The following is a 15,985-nucleotide window of genomic DNA, read 5'->3' as shown; positions in this document are numbered from 1 at the left end:
GGGCAGTGTGGAGCTACAAGGAGGGCTCAAGCAGAAGAATCAAGTACAGTCATGATAGAATTCCAGCTTCTCTTTGTACCTGAGTTTTCTCTAAGAATAAACCATTTTCAAGAACCCATTAAATGGAGTCACAGAGTAGTAAAAACAGAAGAGGGGGAAGAACATCCATGAACCAGAATAACCAAAACAACAACAAAGATTCCGGCTTTTCTACTTCTTCTGCTGCTAGTAACATGAAGAATAACGCCAGTAAGGCTGCCCTGGCTCAGTATAATGCTGATGCAAAGTTAATGGCTGAGTTTGAGCAGTCTAGTGTCTCTGGTAAGTCTTTTGATTATTCAAAATCAGTTCCTTATCCACCACAGGAAACTAATGAAGAAGAAATCACTTCTTATCTTTCAAGAATTCAGAGGGGTGGGCTTGTTCAACCATTTGGTTGTATGGTTGCTATTGAGGAACCCACTTTCAAGATTATAGGTTACAGTGAGAATTGCTTTGATATGTTGGGGTTTAACCCTACAAAGATGAAATTAGGTCTGATTGGTGTTGATGCTAGAACCCTTTTTACCCCTTCTTCAGGGGATTCATTGGCTAAAGTTATGGCTTCTAGGGAAATTTCTTTGTTGAACCCTATATGGGTTCATTCTAGGACTACCCATAAGCCCTTTTATGCTATACTTCACAGGATTGATGTGGGCATTGTGATTGATTTGGAACCTGCTAATTCTAGTGATCCTGCATTGCTGCTTGCTGGGGCAGTGCAGTCACAAAAACTGGCGGTACGGTCAATATCTAGGTTGCAGTCACTCCCTGGTGGAGATATAGGGGTTCTATGTGATACAGCTGTGGAAGATGTGCAGAAGCTGACTGGATATGATAGGGTAATGGTCTATAAGTTCCATGATGATAATCATGGTGAAATTGTGTCTGAGATTAGGAGATCAGACTTGGAACCTTATTTGGGTTTGCATTATCCTGCAACAGATATCCCACAAGCTGCTCGCTTCTTGTTTAAACAGAACAGAGTTAGGATGATATGTGATTGTAATGCGCAGCCTGTTAAGGTTGTTCAGAGTGAAGAACTAAAGCAGCCTATCTGCTTGGTTAATTCGACTCTTAGATCACCTCATGAATGCCATAGCAAGTATATGGCCAACATGGGATCTATATCGTCGTTGGTGATGGCAGTTCTTATCAATAGCGGTGATTCAATGAAGCTTTGGGGTTTGATTGTCTGTCATCACACTTCTCCTCGGTATGTGCCTTTCCCACTTCGATATGCATGCGAATTCTTCACACAGGCATTTGGCTTGCAGCTTAATATGGAGCTTCAATTGGCATCACAGTTGGCAGAGAAGAAAACTCTCCAAATGCAGACCTTACTATGTGACATGCTTCTTCGAGATGTTCCATTTGGCGTTGTAACACAATCCCCTAGTATTATGGACCTTGTGAAGTGTGATGGAGCTGCACTTTATTCTGGTGGAAAATGTTGGTTGCTTGGGGTGACACCAACTGAAGCACAAGTTAAAGATATTGCACAGTGGTTACTAGTTGCTCATAAGGACTCTACAGGTTTAAGTACCGACTGTCTTGCAGATGCTGGTTATCCTGGTGCGGCTTTACTGGGAGATTCTGTTTGTGGCATGGCTACTGCGAGAATTACTTCCAAGGATTTTCTATTCTGGTTCAGGTCTCACACAGCTAAGGAAGTCAAGTGGGGAGGTGCTAAGCATCATCCAGATGATAAAGATGATGGAGGAAAAATGCACCCACGATCTTCATTTAATGCCTTTCTTGAAGTGGTTAAAAGCAGAAGTTTGCCATGGGAGATTCCGGAGATTAATGCCATTCATTCTCTACAAATCATAATGAGAGAATCAATCCAAGAGAATGAAAACAGCTCTCTAAAAACTTTGACTACTTCTCAACAGAATGATGCTGATGGGCCAAGCATGGATGAGCTTAGTTCTGTGGCAATGGAAATGGTTAGATTGATTGAGACAGCCACTGCTCCAATTTTTGGAGTTGATCCATCTGGCTTAATAAATGGATGGAATGAGAAGATTGCTGACTTAACAGGGTTGCATGCTAGTGAAGCTGTTGGAATGTCTCTCATTAATGATATTACTCATGAAGATTCATGTGGAACTGTTGAAAACGTTCTACATAGAGCTCTGTTAGGTACTTCTTATTTTGACTTAATAGCAATCATTAAAATTTGGATACGTCCTTAATACTGCATGGCTATAATTCTATCTATCTGTTCATTGCGTTATTTTATCTTCATTCTTTATGCGTTGCAGTCATACATGATAGCGTATCTTCTTAGATTTGAAATTCAGGCCTACTGGTAAGAGAATTGGCTACCTACACTTATTCAATTGGCCTTTCATCTTGTTTGTTGTAATATATGCATAGTTACCTGCATTACTTGGGGCGATATTATGCTTTCAGCATTGACTAGTCAGTCATCTCCACTGCATAGTAGACTTGGGTTGCTCTTTCAGTGCACTCTTTTAGTTAAAATAGATATTTTTCCTCTTCTGGGTAAGTCAAAATTGACTGACAGCCTGAGCACAGAAGTTTACACTAACATTCCCCAGCTTGTTCTCACTCCCCACCCTCTCTCTATCTTTGTAACTTGTGATTCAGGTGAGGAGGAAAAAAATGTGGAAATAAAATTGCGAAGGTTTGGGAAAAATCCACCAGGATCAGTTATATACCTTGTGACCAATACCTGCACAAGCCGGGACCACAAAAATGGTGTTGTTGGTGTGTGCTTTGTGGCTCAAGATGTCACTCCTGAGAAATCTGTCATGGATAAATTCATTCAGTTGCGAGGAGATTATGAGGCTATTGTACAAAGTCTTAGTCCATTGATTCCACCAATATTTGCTTCTGATGAAAATGCTTGTTGTTCGGAGTGGAATGCAGCAATGGAAAGATTGACTGGTTGGACAAAATATGAGGTCATGGGGAGGACTCTTCCCGGTGAAGTTTTTGGTGGTCTTTGTCGTCTTACGGGACAAGATGCCCTTACAAAATTTATGATTCTTTTCTACCAAGCAATTAGTGGTCATGAAACCAAAAAGCTTCCATTTGGCTTTTTTAATAGGACAGGAGAGTTTGTGGAAGTGTTCCTAACAGCAAACAAGAGAACTGATGAGCATGGGAATATATGTGGGTGTTTCTGCTTCCTGCAGCCTACGACGGTTGACCCAGAGGCGTCAGATCAGAGACAAGACTATAAAGATTCCCTTTCGAAATTTAAAGAATATGCTTACGTACTACAGCAGATGAAAAATCCACTGAATGGAATCCAGTTTACCCATAAACTCCTTGAAGCAACCGGTGTTTCAGATAATCAGAAACAGCTTCTGGAGACAAGTGAAGCATGTGAGAAACAGATACTGTCTGTTATTGACAATATGGATTTTGGAGGTATAGAGGACGGGTAATGCTTCTTCTATATGAACTTGATTAAAATGACTCTTTATCTTTCTTATGTTTTTTCAATTTTCCACCTCAACTAGTTGTCACTTTATGATGGAGAAAATATCATATATGATCTCAGAGAACCATTTCTATTATCTGTTCTTCGAAGACCTTCTAAATGGGTTGTTCATCCAGTGGTTACAAAGAAGCAGTTACCACTTACCACTGTTCTTTCCTTTACAGCAACTCTTCCCTTATTGCGGCTTACATTAATTTGTGTAGATTGGACACTGCATCCCGATCTCGAGTAGCTGGTACTCATTAACTGTTAATTTCACTAGAAACGGCTTTCCAAAGGAGTTGAATCAGTTTACAGGAGCACCAAAGAAAAAGAGAGAGAAGTACCCAAAAGACTGCAAACACATTAAAAGCTTATAGTCTTCTTCTAAAATCTACTGTAAACGTCTCTTTTTATTTGCTAGTGCAACAATAAGCTACCATAATATATGTATGTTGATACTTGCTTCTTTGTTTCTCTTTCTGTTGTTTCTCTATGGCTGAAAGGTCTGCTAAATGCACATTACTTTCTCCTGGTTCTAGCAGCAAAGTGGAGCTAAACATGGAGGAATTCGTTCTAGGAAATGTTGTGGATGCTATTGTGAGTCAAGTAATGATTTTCTTGAAAGAAAAGAACTTACAGCTGCTGCATGATATCCCTGACCACATCAAAACTCTTCCTCTATATGGTGATCAAATTAAGCTTCAGCGTGTTCTGTCAGATTTCTTGCTTAGTGTAGTGCACCATGCCCCTTCTCCGGATGGTTGGGTGGAAATCAAGGTGTTACCTGGCTTGAAACTTATACAAGATGGAAATGAATTAATCCACCTCCAGTTCAGGTTACTTCAGTGCTATTTATCTATTGATGGTTTGCTACATAAGTACATGAGCTTACCCATTTTATCTGGTATCTGTTTTCATGCAACCGTGCAATGTATAACGCCTAATCAGTTGAAGTGCTTCGCGGAGTTTAATCTAATCATAGGAAATATTATGGTGCTTCATTCATTTAGCTGAATTTGTTTTTTTATCAAACGCTCACTTTGAATTTTTGAAGTGAGGAGTAGAAAATCAGGAAGAACTTTGTCAGTTGTCTTACTTTGTAACTGTAAACATCTTTGTCATAATCAGCTAAACCACCTTGCATAGCCTTTCAATAATTAAATGTATATGGTAATTACTTCTATTGATAAATGTTTATGTGAAATTAAACACACTTTATTTGCTAGAATGACTCACCCTGGCCAAGGACTACCTGCTGCTCTAATTGATGACATGTCTGGAGAAAGAAATAGATGGACAACACAAGAAGGAATCGCGTTAAATGTTTCCCAGAAACTTCTCAATGTAATGAATGGACATGTCCGTTATGTCAGAGAGGAAGACAAATGTTATTTCCTAATCGACGTGGAACTCCAAACATCGAAACCTACACAACATGGTCCGAAATTGGAAGCAACTCAAGAAATGGAAATCTAGACAAACATGGTCCAAATTTGGATGCAGGCAGAGTGTCCTATCTCAAAGTACCTTTAGCTCTTCTTTGCACTTCAGGTAAATCTCTTTTTCTGTAATAAGAATATATCTGGTATTTCTAGAGCCTATGAAGCCTTGGAGTTGATTGTGAATCTCCTACCTTGTACATAATTATTATTATCAGCAGTATAGGATTTATTTTCATGTGGATGTTGTATATTGTTTGTATCAGAACACTGTATAACTATCTTCTCAAATAAAATGATCCAACAGTGTTATGCTGGTTAGAAGAGTTCCATTCATTTGAATGAATTGAACAAATATTCCCCAAATCATTTTTAAGACCTAAGACTAAATATCAATTAATGTGGGATTGTGGTTAAAGTATGCATATTGATCATTGTTTCTTGAAAGGGGTGCAAAAGCCTAAAATGGACAAGTGAAAGTGAACAGGGAGAGTATCAACAAAAACTTGAGTAATTTTGCAGAAATTCATGTACTTTTGTATAATAATATAATCATGGTGTCTGAGGCAAGCTATGTATGGGGATTGTAATGTCTACATGCGCTTCTTTACTACTCCACTGGACATCCTATGCGTCAGTTACGTATTGGAAATTTAATGTACTATATCTCATCAAAATCGCACTGGTCAGATACGTATGCATGCATCTCAATTAATTCATTGAATAATCTGCTATAATCATCTACAAGCACATGTATTATTATTCACAATCTTAACGTGAATGCAAGGAGCTTAACATTATTTCATATGTTTTTCTAGGTTTTCCATCCAAGCTTCTAGAATAATCTGCAGGGTAGCATGCACGTAAACCCTACCCTAATTTGAGGAGGTAGAAAAGTTGTCTCCATCTAGAAAGACTCTCGGCTCAAGTAACAGACTAACTACAAAAAAGGGCATAGCAAGTTAATAGAGAAAACATTACGACAATAAGGAATAACAATAGCCATTAGCATAATTCTGTGGCATCCTCTATTCAATAACTTCACATAATTCTCCCCTTGGAAAAGAAAACATAAACAAAGGCAAACTTAGAAGAGAGGAGTTAATTTGAAAAGTTGAATGAGATGAAAAGTAAAAATGAAACAAGCAATTTTGTTATGCAATTTTCTAGCAAGTTCAATATAAATACCAAAATGCTTGTTTGATACAAAACAACAGCCAGCTTTCCTTCCCACTTTACAAATTTCAAGCATCCCCTCTTCACTCTAACCACCAAAACAATGTTACAAAACTATAACCTTGCATGCCATGTTGAGATAGCATTTGCCATTTCAACTTGCCATAGGATTACAACATGAACCTACACAGATGCTTGATGTACTTAAGTCTAACAGAACCCTCTTCCTCTTAGAGATTTTTAACCAAAAACACCTACTCATTATAATACAAAGATCTTCATACTTCTATTCTGTGCCTTAAATCATGCTACTCTGCACATGTATCTCACACTTGTACTAGCCAGCTGCACTCTTAAAGCCGCGAGCAAAAAAAATAAATTCCAATGCTACTGCTAGCTATTCTCCAATTCGTCAACTGGATCCTCAGGTGGGCTGCCTTGTGACCCCAGGATGTCTGACTCGTTTGACTGGCAGACTTGAATATGTAAGCAGCCTGATGAAAGATGTTCCTGAACAATCTGCAGGCAAGTTTTCATCTTAAGATACAATTATGTTGTGATGAAAAAGATGCAGTTTCAATGTTATCATCTCAACAAAAAAATCCAATCATATAGCCTGAAAACTAGGAGAAAAAAATCAAAGCTAGCTGGATCGCAATGCACGACATAACAGTAGTTACATTTTGCATGCTTAATTCTTAACAAGATGGTCTATATTACCTGATCCCCCAATTCTGAACTTTCTGAGTGGAAAAGGATTGGCCTACATCGCTTATCTTCATTCATCAAACTTGAATTCTGGAAGTGGGCAACAAGGGCCGTCTTTCCCTGAATCCGAGCATAAGCCAAAGCAGCAACTTTCTCACTATTGAATTTCTCCCACTTCTTTCCATTAAATGCCTGCACAAAGTAAATACTCAGCACCACACTTTTGCTTCAAAAGTTCAAGAGTGCAAAAACAATAGAAGGAAGAGATAATTAAGAAGGCATAGCAACCTTTATATATAACCAGGAAGGCAGGAACTATTATACAACAAGGAGAGACATAGCTTCAAAGCTCATAGCCCAATCACTTTAGGAAAAGAAAGTAATACAATACATTTAACAGAATAGACAAAAACAAACCTCATAAAATGGGATAATGAGTGATGGAGACAACATGTTGATAAAGGCATATCCCACATTGCATTTGTTCTGCTCGCAAACAAGGATTTCCATCAGACTTTGAGAAACAAAAAGGAAACCACATAATCCTAACTACTATAGGATTACCTTGAAATCGATGGGCAGATACAGAAAATCAAAAGTGCCTTTATGTTGTTCGTCAATAGCAGCTAAAAGCATCTTGGAGGTGTACCTGGAGGAAGACAAGATCAACTGTCACCCATACTAAAATAGGCCATACTTAACAAGGTACAAGCATTGAGAAGTTGCTATTACTTGTTAGGAATATTTTTAATCATCAAAGTAGTCCGAGTATCTTCACCACATCTAATCTTATCCAAATCAAGTTGAAACAGCTTCTTGTTGTCCATCTGGTTCCCATTATTATTGTCAACACGTCGAGTGCGACTGCGTTCAGTCAGCCCCTCAAAGCTAGTAGCTGCATGTCCTGGGAAATGACCATTACCAAGGAACAATGGACCAAGTTTTTGGGAAGACATCATGCCAAATCTAGGAGAAGCATTGTCCGACATATTCCTTGGAACAGCAACACCAGCATTCAAAGTAGTACGAGAACCATAGTTAACCATCAAACTTCCATCACGAGGACCTATACCCATGCCCCTAAAACCTGGGCTCAAGATTGATGAGTCTGGGTAAAAACCAAAGTGCCTATCAAGGGGAAGACCAGATGGAGCAGATCCAACATGATGAAGGTGGTGATGATGGTGCTGAGATGAATTGAGGAAAGATTTTTGATGATTTGACAAGGAAAACCTATCGCCCTGACCACCAAATGAAAAAGCATTCCCCAAAGACTCAGTTTTCCGGGCTGAAGAATTACTCTGTTGAGACTGCAACTTTGGACTGCCCCAGAGAAACTGTGGTCCTGAGAGTGTTTCAACAGCAGAACCATTTGTACTTGAAGCACCAAAAGAGGACACTGTTCCACCAAACTGGCTTATTTTAGGCTCAGGGAAAGAATTAGACTGAGCGAAGGGAACACCATGGTTTGAACCAATAGGGAAATCTGCATGACCGCTCATTGTGCGAGCATTACCAATAGGTGCTACCGTCAAGGTATTTGATGCACGAGAATGCAAAATTGAAGCTAACCCATGTAGATTATTGGCAATGGTGGGACTCAGGGATCTAAAGCCTGGTGAAGTGCCAGGACTTTGCGTGGAGCCATGCTCTATAGGGCTGCCAAATTGTGGCCAATTACCTGACAGAAATATAAGCAATACCCATACTATCAGATAGTGTAGCTGCAATCAAAGAAGTTTCAATTAATCAAGTACACCCCCCCCCCCTCTTTTGTACCGACCCAAATTTAAAAAATAAAGACAGAGGCACAAACAGAAGGAAAAAAAGACCGTCAATTGTCTCAGCAATACAAAGAAGTCGAAACCCTCAGTAAACTTACCCGGGGAGGAATTACCAATTGAGGAACCCAATGGATGCCGAAAAGTCCAAGAATCATCTTGTTCAGGTTCTTGAGATGATTGCAATACAAGACTACAAGTGCAACACAGGGGGGAAAAAAAAGAATGCCAAGATCAAAAATCAAGATTCAAGAAACTGAACCCAAATATGTAACAGCGCAAAAACAGAAACATATTAAATAATGCAACCTTGAATTTGTGGCTAAGGTAAACTAACTTGAAGGAACATCCAACAAAAAGAGACTCATTATGAACATCAACAAGATCTAGAATTTAGTTGATATGAAAATGATATAGTATGACGGCATGTTCATGAGAGCTCAAGCTCAAGGGTATATAAAGAGCAGAAGCGTCCAGGAGGAAGGAGAAGCACCTGATGTGTAGCCCACTTAAGAAGCTCAAGAATCTCAGTAATACAAATAAACATGGTTTAAACCGAAGAAAAAAAGGAGTGCAAAGGGACAACATCATGCCATTTTAAGTCGTTCATGTGATTACACGTACTTTCAGATGTATAAACTACTTTTACTTTCCTCATTTCTCTCTACAGTAGAGAACATATACACACACACACACACCAAGTAAGAACTTGTCACAAGAGAGTAGATGGATGCAATAGTACTAATTCCTTCCATTGCCTAATCCTTCAAGGCTCAAATCTTTGGCCTTTGGCATTTTTGAGATGATCTCGTGTAAATCTTAAAACTCACATACCACTCTCTCATTCCCGACAACATTGTTTTATTAAAATTGTGCCACTGGAATATCCACAGACCTACACCCACCCAGCAACAATATTAACTTATCCTTTTCCTATAGATAAAATATCACAGGTGCTAGACCATAAAGGAGTTATTCGACATAACGTTTCTTACAATAGTATCCAGACCTCAAGCAACTGTAAAAAGATTTATCAGAATCCCAGATTTCTATATTAGTCAATTGTCTAAGTATTTTTTTCCAATTCCTTTCAAACAAAAGGTAAGCCTCTCAAGTCATTCCTGCTCAATCAAAATAGTGGAGACGCCTGGAAAAGGTGTATACACAGCAGAAGATTTGTCTAGTGTTTGCCACTCAGATCAAGGTAATACAGACGACTAACTCCTTCACAAACCAACGCTCTAAAGGCATACTTCTTAAGTGATACAGAATCTCCATTGTTTTCCTCATCAATTGAGGGCTCAAGTAATTTCCTTTTTCCTTGCATAAGGGTGTGGGAAGATTGGGAGAGCTTGCTGGTCGATCACCATTCTGTAATCTAATTCAGCAAAACTGAAAGAAAACAAAAGGAAGGAAAAAACAAAACATTGCCACACTTCCGACAGTGGCTCCTAGGGGGGAGGTCTAAATCAAATGTAATTGTTCTAGTTACTGTAACAGCAAAATGGTAGCGAAGCTCATGATTCAGAAACAAAGGACTACCATAAGCTCCGAAAGTGCTAGTTTTTCTTTTTTTATCAAGAAAAAAGTTAAAGTGAATTACTCACTTTCGTCTAGCTCCTCCAGGGCGGCTTGGTTCAAGCTTTATCCGCTTGCCAGCTATGGCACTCTTATTTAAGGACCTAAGGGCAGCTTCTGCAGCTCTGACATCGTAATATTCGATAAACTTATGGTGCCTCTTGTGTGGTGTTTCCCTTATCTGCAATTCGAGAAAGTGGGATGTCATATGTACTCAACATAAACTAGCTCCTTGAGGAAGCACACGAGGGAAAATGAATAGATGGAGTAAAATGGGAAACAAATGGTTTGACTAATCGAGTCTCTGACCTCTTTGATCTCACCATAAGGCCCAAATACTTTGCGGAGGTCATCATTTGATACAGATGGATCTAGATTAAAAACCACAAGAGTTCCTTGATTTACATCTTTGTCAGAGGGGTTGTCCTGATATAATACATTGAGGGGCAGAGAGAAGAATAACAGGACAAGGAGAGGAGGTTAGCCAGGAAACAAAACAAATAAATAGCATACTATGTAATAATTTTCAATTTTTATTTTTTAATTTTCAAAAAAAATAGCATACAATGTAATTGTGTAAAACCATTCAAAGTAGCAGACGAAGAAGTACCTTAGGGATTGAGAAATGTATGTCTAGTTTTCTCCTTCGCAGTGGCTTATTTTGCAATGCTCGCATTGCAGTTCGAGCAGCACGAATATCGAAGTATGATATCATGACAAAGCCCCTATGCTTACAGGCAGTATAGAGAGTTCGGATATCACCATATTGCTAATTATAAGAGAAAAGAAAAAGAGCGGCATGTTAAAAACTGAAAATGATTACAAGGAGAAAAAAACACCTTATAAATCAACAACTTTACAATACATTCTTGTCTGTCAAGCAACCATTAGACTCAAATGCGATATTACAAACACCTAGCCCAGTGCTTTGACATTTTCCATGCTCAGCTTAATTTGCATCTCATGCAACAATAGAATAATAAGATTAACAGGTTTCCATAACCAATGAAGCATCTCATGAACACAGATACCCAGTGAATTTACTCGACTAAGGTAATACTATCAGTACAAGATAAACTCACAATAAGCAGAACATCATTGTTTTGTACCAAAAGGAAAAAGTAGAACCTTAGTCAGTTCAACTGATCAAGATTAAAGAAATACAAAAGCTTTGGGATCGGGATGAAGCCTCCAGAAATTGCAAAAGACAAACCCATTAGCTTCTTCTTTTCAACTACTAATACCCTCGCGAATTGTTTACAGAAAAGAAATCTTTCTACATAAATATTCATCCAGCATTTCAAAAAAGAAGACCGGGAAGCAATATGGTTCTAGACCAATTATTAAACTGACAAGCAGAACCCATCCCTAACTAGACAAAGCATCAAATTATATTATATTATATTACCATCATATCATATACTACACTAAAAGTGGGAAGGTTCTAAGGCTAAAGTTGAATTATCATTCATCCATACAGTCTAACACCTTGATTGTTTAGTTAACATGAGGGCCATGCAAAACTCATGCAAATTATATTAATAAATTCAATATCATTTCCACATAGTGTGATTCTATTTCTACATTCACCCTTTAAAGAAAATAAAACAAACCCAAATTCACCTATTGGAACTAATTCAAATTGACTTAGAAAAAATAATTGAACAGCTCTTCTTGTTTTGGTAACCACAAATATTTCCTCAAGTGATATAGCTTTCAATTAAAGATCTTTCTGGTTAACTATTTTGTAGTACAAACTTTAGGTAAAGATTGAAGATCAACATGCAACACACGTTCATGAAAACTAGTTATACATATGCAGGGAACACATTAGGAATGAGCACTGACAAACTGGAAAAGAGGGTCACGTGAAATTACAAAGATCATAGTTATCCAGTGTAAAGCAACTAACCTCAAAGAGAGTTCTTAGCTCAGAATCCTCAACATTGCTATTTATGTTGCGAACAAATAATGTTCTTGAAGGGTGCTCTCCAAGTGGATGTTCTCCGGTAACCGCACCCCCACCATTTGAAAGTCCATAAATAGCAGCTCCATTGCTATCTGGATCAGCCAGACTTACTCTCGATATACCCAGGTTTAAGTGTTCCTGACCATCAAACTCCAACTCTAAGCCTCCTCCACTTCCAAAAATATCATACTCTTCCAAGTCATCTGTGTGGTTGGGAAACTGACTAGGGTCAAACCCATCCATTATCCCAGCTAAAAGTTCATCCTCGTCATCAGGAAGCAAGCTTCCAATTGCACGATTTTCACCATCATCCAGCAGCACATCAACCTCTACATCCGGGTGAATTATCTTCAAGCTTGGTGATGCATCATCAACAGATTGATGGCCATGGTCGCCGTCACTTACTTTCACTACATCCAAGAATTTCAAAGACATTAAGAAGATGTGGGATTTTCTAAAAGAAAATGGACAAATGCAGTATGAGTACAAGACTCATCAATGTATTCATACGCTTCTCATGTTGAAGAACAGGCACTGAGCTTGTGAAAAGAGAAGCGTCATTAGTGATAAGGACGGAATTAGATCCTGGACGAATCTCCCATGGTGTTCTTCCCTTTTCTTTAGATACATTTATAATTGGCATCTTCAGAAGATCTGTCATGCAGCATAATTAGGGCCAGTTAATAAATACAGTATCATTCCTGGAGAATCTCCAGGGACCATTGCACAGTTGAAAACACTTGTCCATGCAATGCTGCCTTTTACATTTAAAATAAAATCTAGAAAAAGCCAACTTAACAAATCGGTAAGCAATCCAGCTAAGATCAAGTGCACACAAGCTACCTAAAACAAACTAGCGTATATTCTCAAGTGATATTGTCAACATTACGTGATTGCAAGGAACATCTGGGGTTGAGTCTCTCCTATCACCTTCACATTTGCTATGTGATTTTATTCTGCATTATTCATTTTCTTTCTGATGAATTGGGGGGTTTCATAGTTTGCATTCATATACATTAGCTAAAGAAACCAGAGAGCATTTAACAAAAAAAATTACAACCAAACAGGTGTGATATACAGGCTGGGAATGCTAGTTGATACAACATTAAGAGCTCTTTACCAGCTCTAATAGAGAGCAAAGATAACTGCATAATAAAAATTCTAAACCTCTCTTGCTCCTGTTTCAGCTTTCAACTTCTTAAATTATGGGTAAAGCTGTACACTTGCAAACAGATGATAGTCATCTTTGGGTCCACAGCTACACCAATCAGTCAATTATTTCAACTTGGTGCAAGATGCTTCTCCTCAAAATTCTAGAACCACAAGATGCCCCCAAAGACAACAACAACAACTTACCTAGTGTAATCCCACAAGTGGGATCTGGGGAGTGTAGAGTGTACGCAAGCCCTAACCCTACCTCGTGGAGAGCCCCCAAAGACACCAACTTTAATTAAAGAACTAGGCTTTTTTTCAAAAGCAACTTTCAATTCCTAATAGAGACCTGACTCCTTGTTTCTACCTTGGTAATAATTAAATGAGGCCAAGATACCGATCAGGCTACTCAGCAAACATCTATTCTTCCCAATCTTACTAAACATCTTCCCAGATAACTGAGCATAAAAGTTGAGCAATAAACAATGAGACAGAAGAATTTAGACCATCATCAGTTGATGGACAAATTCATTCATCTCAAAACAAAACCAGCACAACCACTCACCAAAGCTCTAATTTTGGACATTAAAAGTACAACAACAACCACAAGTGGGGTCTGAGGCGGACCTTAACCCTACAAAGACTGACAGAAGAAATCATTACTCAACAAGCACATAAAACAACAAATTCCAATTCTAGAGGTGTGAGATTAAAGATCGTTTCTTTACTCCATTACAAACCACCTAAATGAAGTAAAAGTTCCCAACTTTCTCAAAACCCAATACCAGCACACAACAAATAAACATCAACAAACAAAAAAAAGTGTTCCCTCAGAAAGAAAAAAACCTCATTACTCAACAAGCACCTAAAACAACAAATTCCAATTCTAGAGGTATGAGTTAAAGATCGTTTCTTTACTCCATTACAAAACCACTTAAATGAAGTTAAAGTTCCCAACTTTCTCAAAACCCAATATCAGCACACAACAAATAAACATCAACAAACAAAAAAAAAACGTCATGCAAGAAACACTCAGCAAACTCACACAAGTTAAAACCTATAAAACTAGGCTAAAACCAAACAAACCAAAAACATCCTCAAGAAAATAACTTCACAGACTTCAATTTCAACACAAACCCACAAAGTAAAACAAAAGAAAGAACCTCAACAACAACAGTATTACCAAAATCAACCACTCTAAAAGAAAAAAGGAAAAGAGAGTAAAAAAAAATCTAAAATTTACCAGAACATAAGCCCATAAAAAGTGGACACGATCGAGCATAACACCAAATGGAGAAAAAAGGAAGAAAGAAAAAAAAATGAGATGAATACACACTTACAGAGACGTGCAGAAAGAGAAATGTTTTTCTTTTTTTCTATTTTCATATGGTATAGGACTTATTTATATATACTGTATAGTATAACAATATAAATAAATACATAATATTATTTAAAAACTGTATAGTATAATAATATAAATAAATATATAATATTATCTAAAAAAAAAAAAACTGAATGATATGATTGGAGGAAAGGAAAGTGAATTAAGAAAGAGAATGATTGAGGAAACATGTGATGGGGGTAGTGGGGTAGCGCGGGGGGTGGGGTGCTAAACGAGTTATGGCAGGTATAAAAAAAAGTATTAGGATAAAATAGTTGGGAGTATTTAATTCAACTTAATTTAATTGTATTTTTAAAAATGTGATAAAGAAACCACACTGTTGAAAAAAACAAGAAAAAGATGAGGATGTAATTATGTTTAAAAATGTATTTATAAGGAATTAATTATAATGTTTCTTACCTTAGGTTTTAATTAAGTACATTTTTTCAATGACATCACTATTTTTTTAATCTAGGTTTTGATTAGATTTTTTTAATTTAGATATCATTACGATATGATGTAAATACATATTCCTAATTTATTATATTATTTTAAATAATTTATGATTTATCTTTTCGTATTTGTTAAGAAATTCATTAGTTATAAGCACACCATACAATTCTTATATAGAAAATTATATCTTAGTGATGAACACATAATGCCCAAGCAAATCATAAAAGGAACCAATTAATGGTAGTTCCATCAACACTATAAAATTTTAAAAGAAATTTGGAGGCCTTATTAGGTTGGAACCACCACTGGTAACTCTCCTTCAAATTAAAATGCAACACCATGATCAGGTTTTATTTAATGAGTTCTTTTGTATAAGAGTGTTAAAAGTAGCATCGATAACGTAAAAGTTATGATTGTCCTTTGAATGAAAATTTGAAGGAACTTGATAAAACCGTAACATTGAATAAGTTTCTTATGCATTATAAAAATATGTTCTACTAATATTTCATGCCTATTTAGTTATATTTGTGTCGTTTTTTTTTTAAGAAAAAAGTGTAAAATATTTATGACGAAATTTGTAAAGCATAAAACACGACTATTCTAAAAATGACCTATCAAAAGTTATTTCAACAAGCTATTAATAATTGTCCCAAAAAGGCGGGAATCAACTAAATTTTAGCCATAGCAGAAAATTTTGGAATATCATTAGCTAATGTAAATTTGTAAATATGAATTTTAAAGGTAGCAAGTACGTGTAGCTAAATAAATATTTTAAAAATAAAAAAGTTTTAATACATAGAGATCATATATTTTAATAAAATAATGACTAGCTTCTGCTTTTTTAGATGT

The 15,985-nt window shown here is 37.1% G+C and overlaps 2 protein-coding genes across 6 annotated transcripts; one reads left to right on the top strand and one right to left on the bottom strand.

Annotated features, from left to right (window-relative positions):
* The first annotated feature begins 11 nt into the window (after window positions 1-11).
* On the top strand, window positions 12-5,259 carry LOC102588382 (phytochrome E). Of its 2 annotated transcripts, none has more exons than XM_006355528.1 (4): window positions 12-2,184; window positions 2,656-3,457; window positions 4,042-4,335; window positions 4,726-5,259. In XM_006355528.1, exons 1-4 carry the CDS (start codon window positions 123-125, stop codon window positions 4,973-4,975), a joined length of 3,408 nt encoding a protein of 1,135 aa, XP_006355590.1. In that variant the 5' UTR covers window positions 12-122; the 3' UTR covers window positions 4,976-5,259. The 2 variants fall into 2 exon arrangements, with proteins under 2 accessions (XP_006355590.1, XP_006355589.1); XM_006355527.1 differs by having other exon boundaries at window positions 4,039-4,335.
* An 828-nt stretch (window positions 5,260-6,087) lies between these two features.
* LOC102577704 (AML1) lies at window positions 6,088-14,679 on the bottom strand. Of its 4 annotated transcripts, none has more exons than XM_006355525.2 (12): window positions 14,643-14,679; window positions 12,661-12,804; window positions 12,094-12,560; window positions 10,792-10,950; window positions 10,491-10,607; window positions 10,211-10,362; window positions 8,705-8,796; window positions 7,555-8,503; window positions 7,387-7,471; window positions 7,240-7,308; window positions 6,835-7,014; window positions 6,088-6,633 (listed from the first exon to the last, which is right to left on the bottom strand). In XM_006355525.2, the coding sequence occupies exons 2-12, from the start codon at window positions 12,791-12,793 to the stop codon at window positions 6,508-6,510; spliced, it is 2,529 nt and encodes an 842-aa protein (XP_006355587.1). In that variant the 5' UTR covers window positions 12,794-12,804; window positions 14,643-14,679; the 3' UTR covers window positions 6,088-6,507.
* Window positions 14,680-15,985: the final 1,306 nt, after the last annotated feature.

The sequence above is a fragment of the Solanum tuberosum genome, unplaced genomic scaffold (assembly GCF_000226075.1).
Source record: "Solanum tuberosum cultivar DM 1-3 516 R44 unplaced genomic scaffold, SolTub_3.0 scf00204, whole genome shotgun sequence".
Classification (NCBI taxonomy): Eukaryota; Viridiplantae; Streptophyta; class Magnoliopsida; order Solanales; family Solanaceae; genus Solanum; species Solanum tuberosum.
This window is presented reverse-complemented; position numbering and strand designations above follow the sequence as displayed.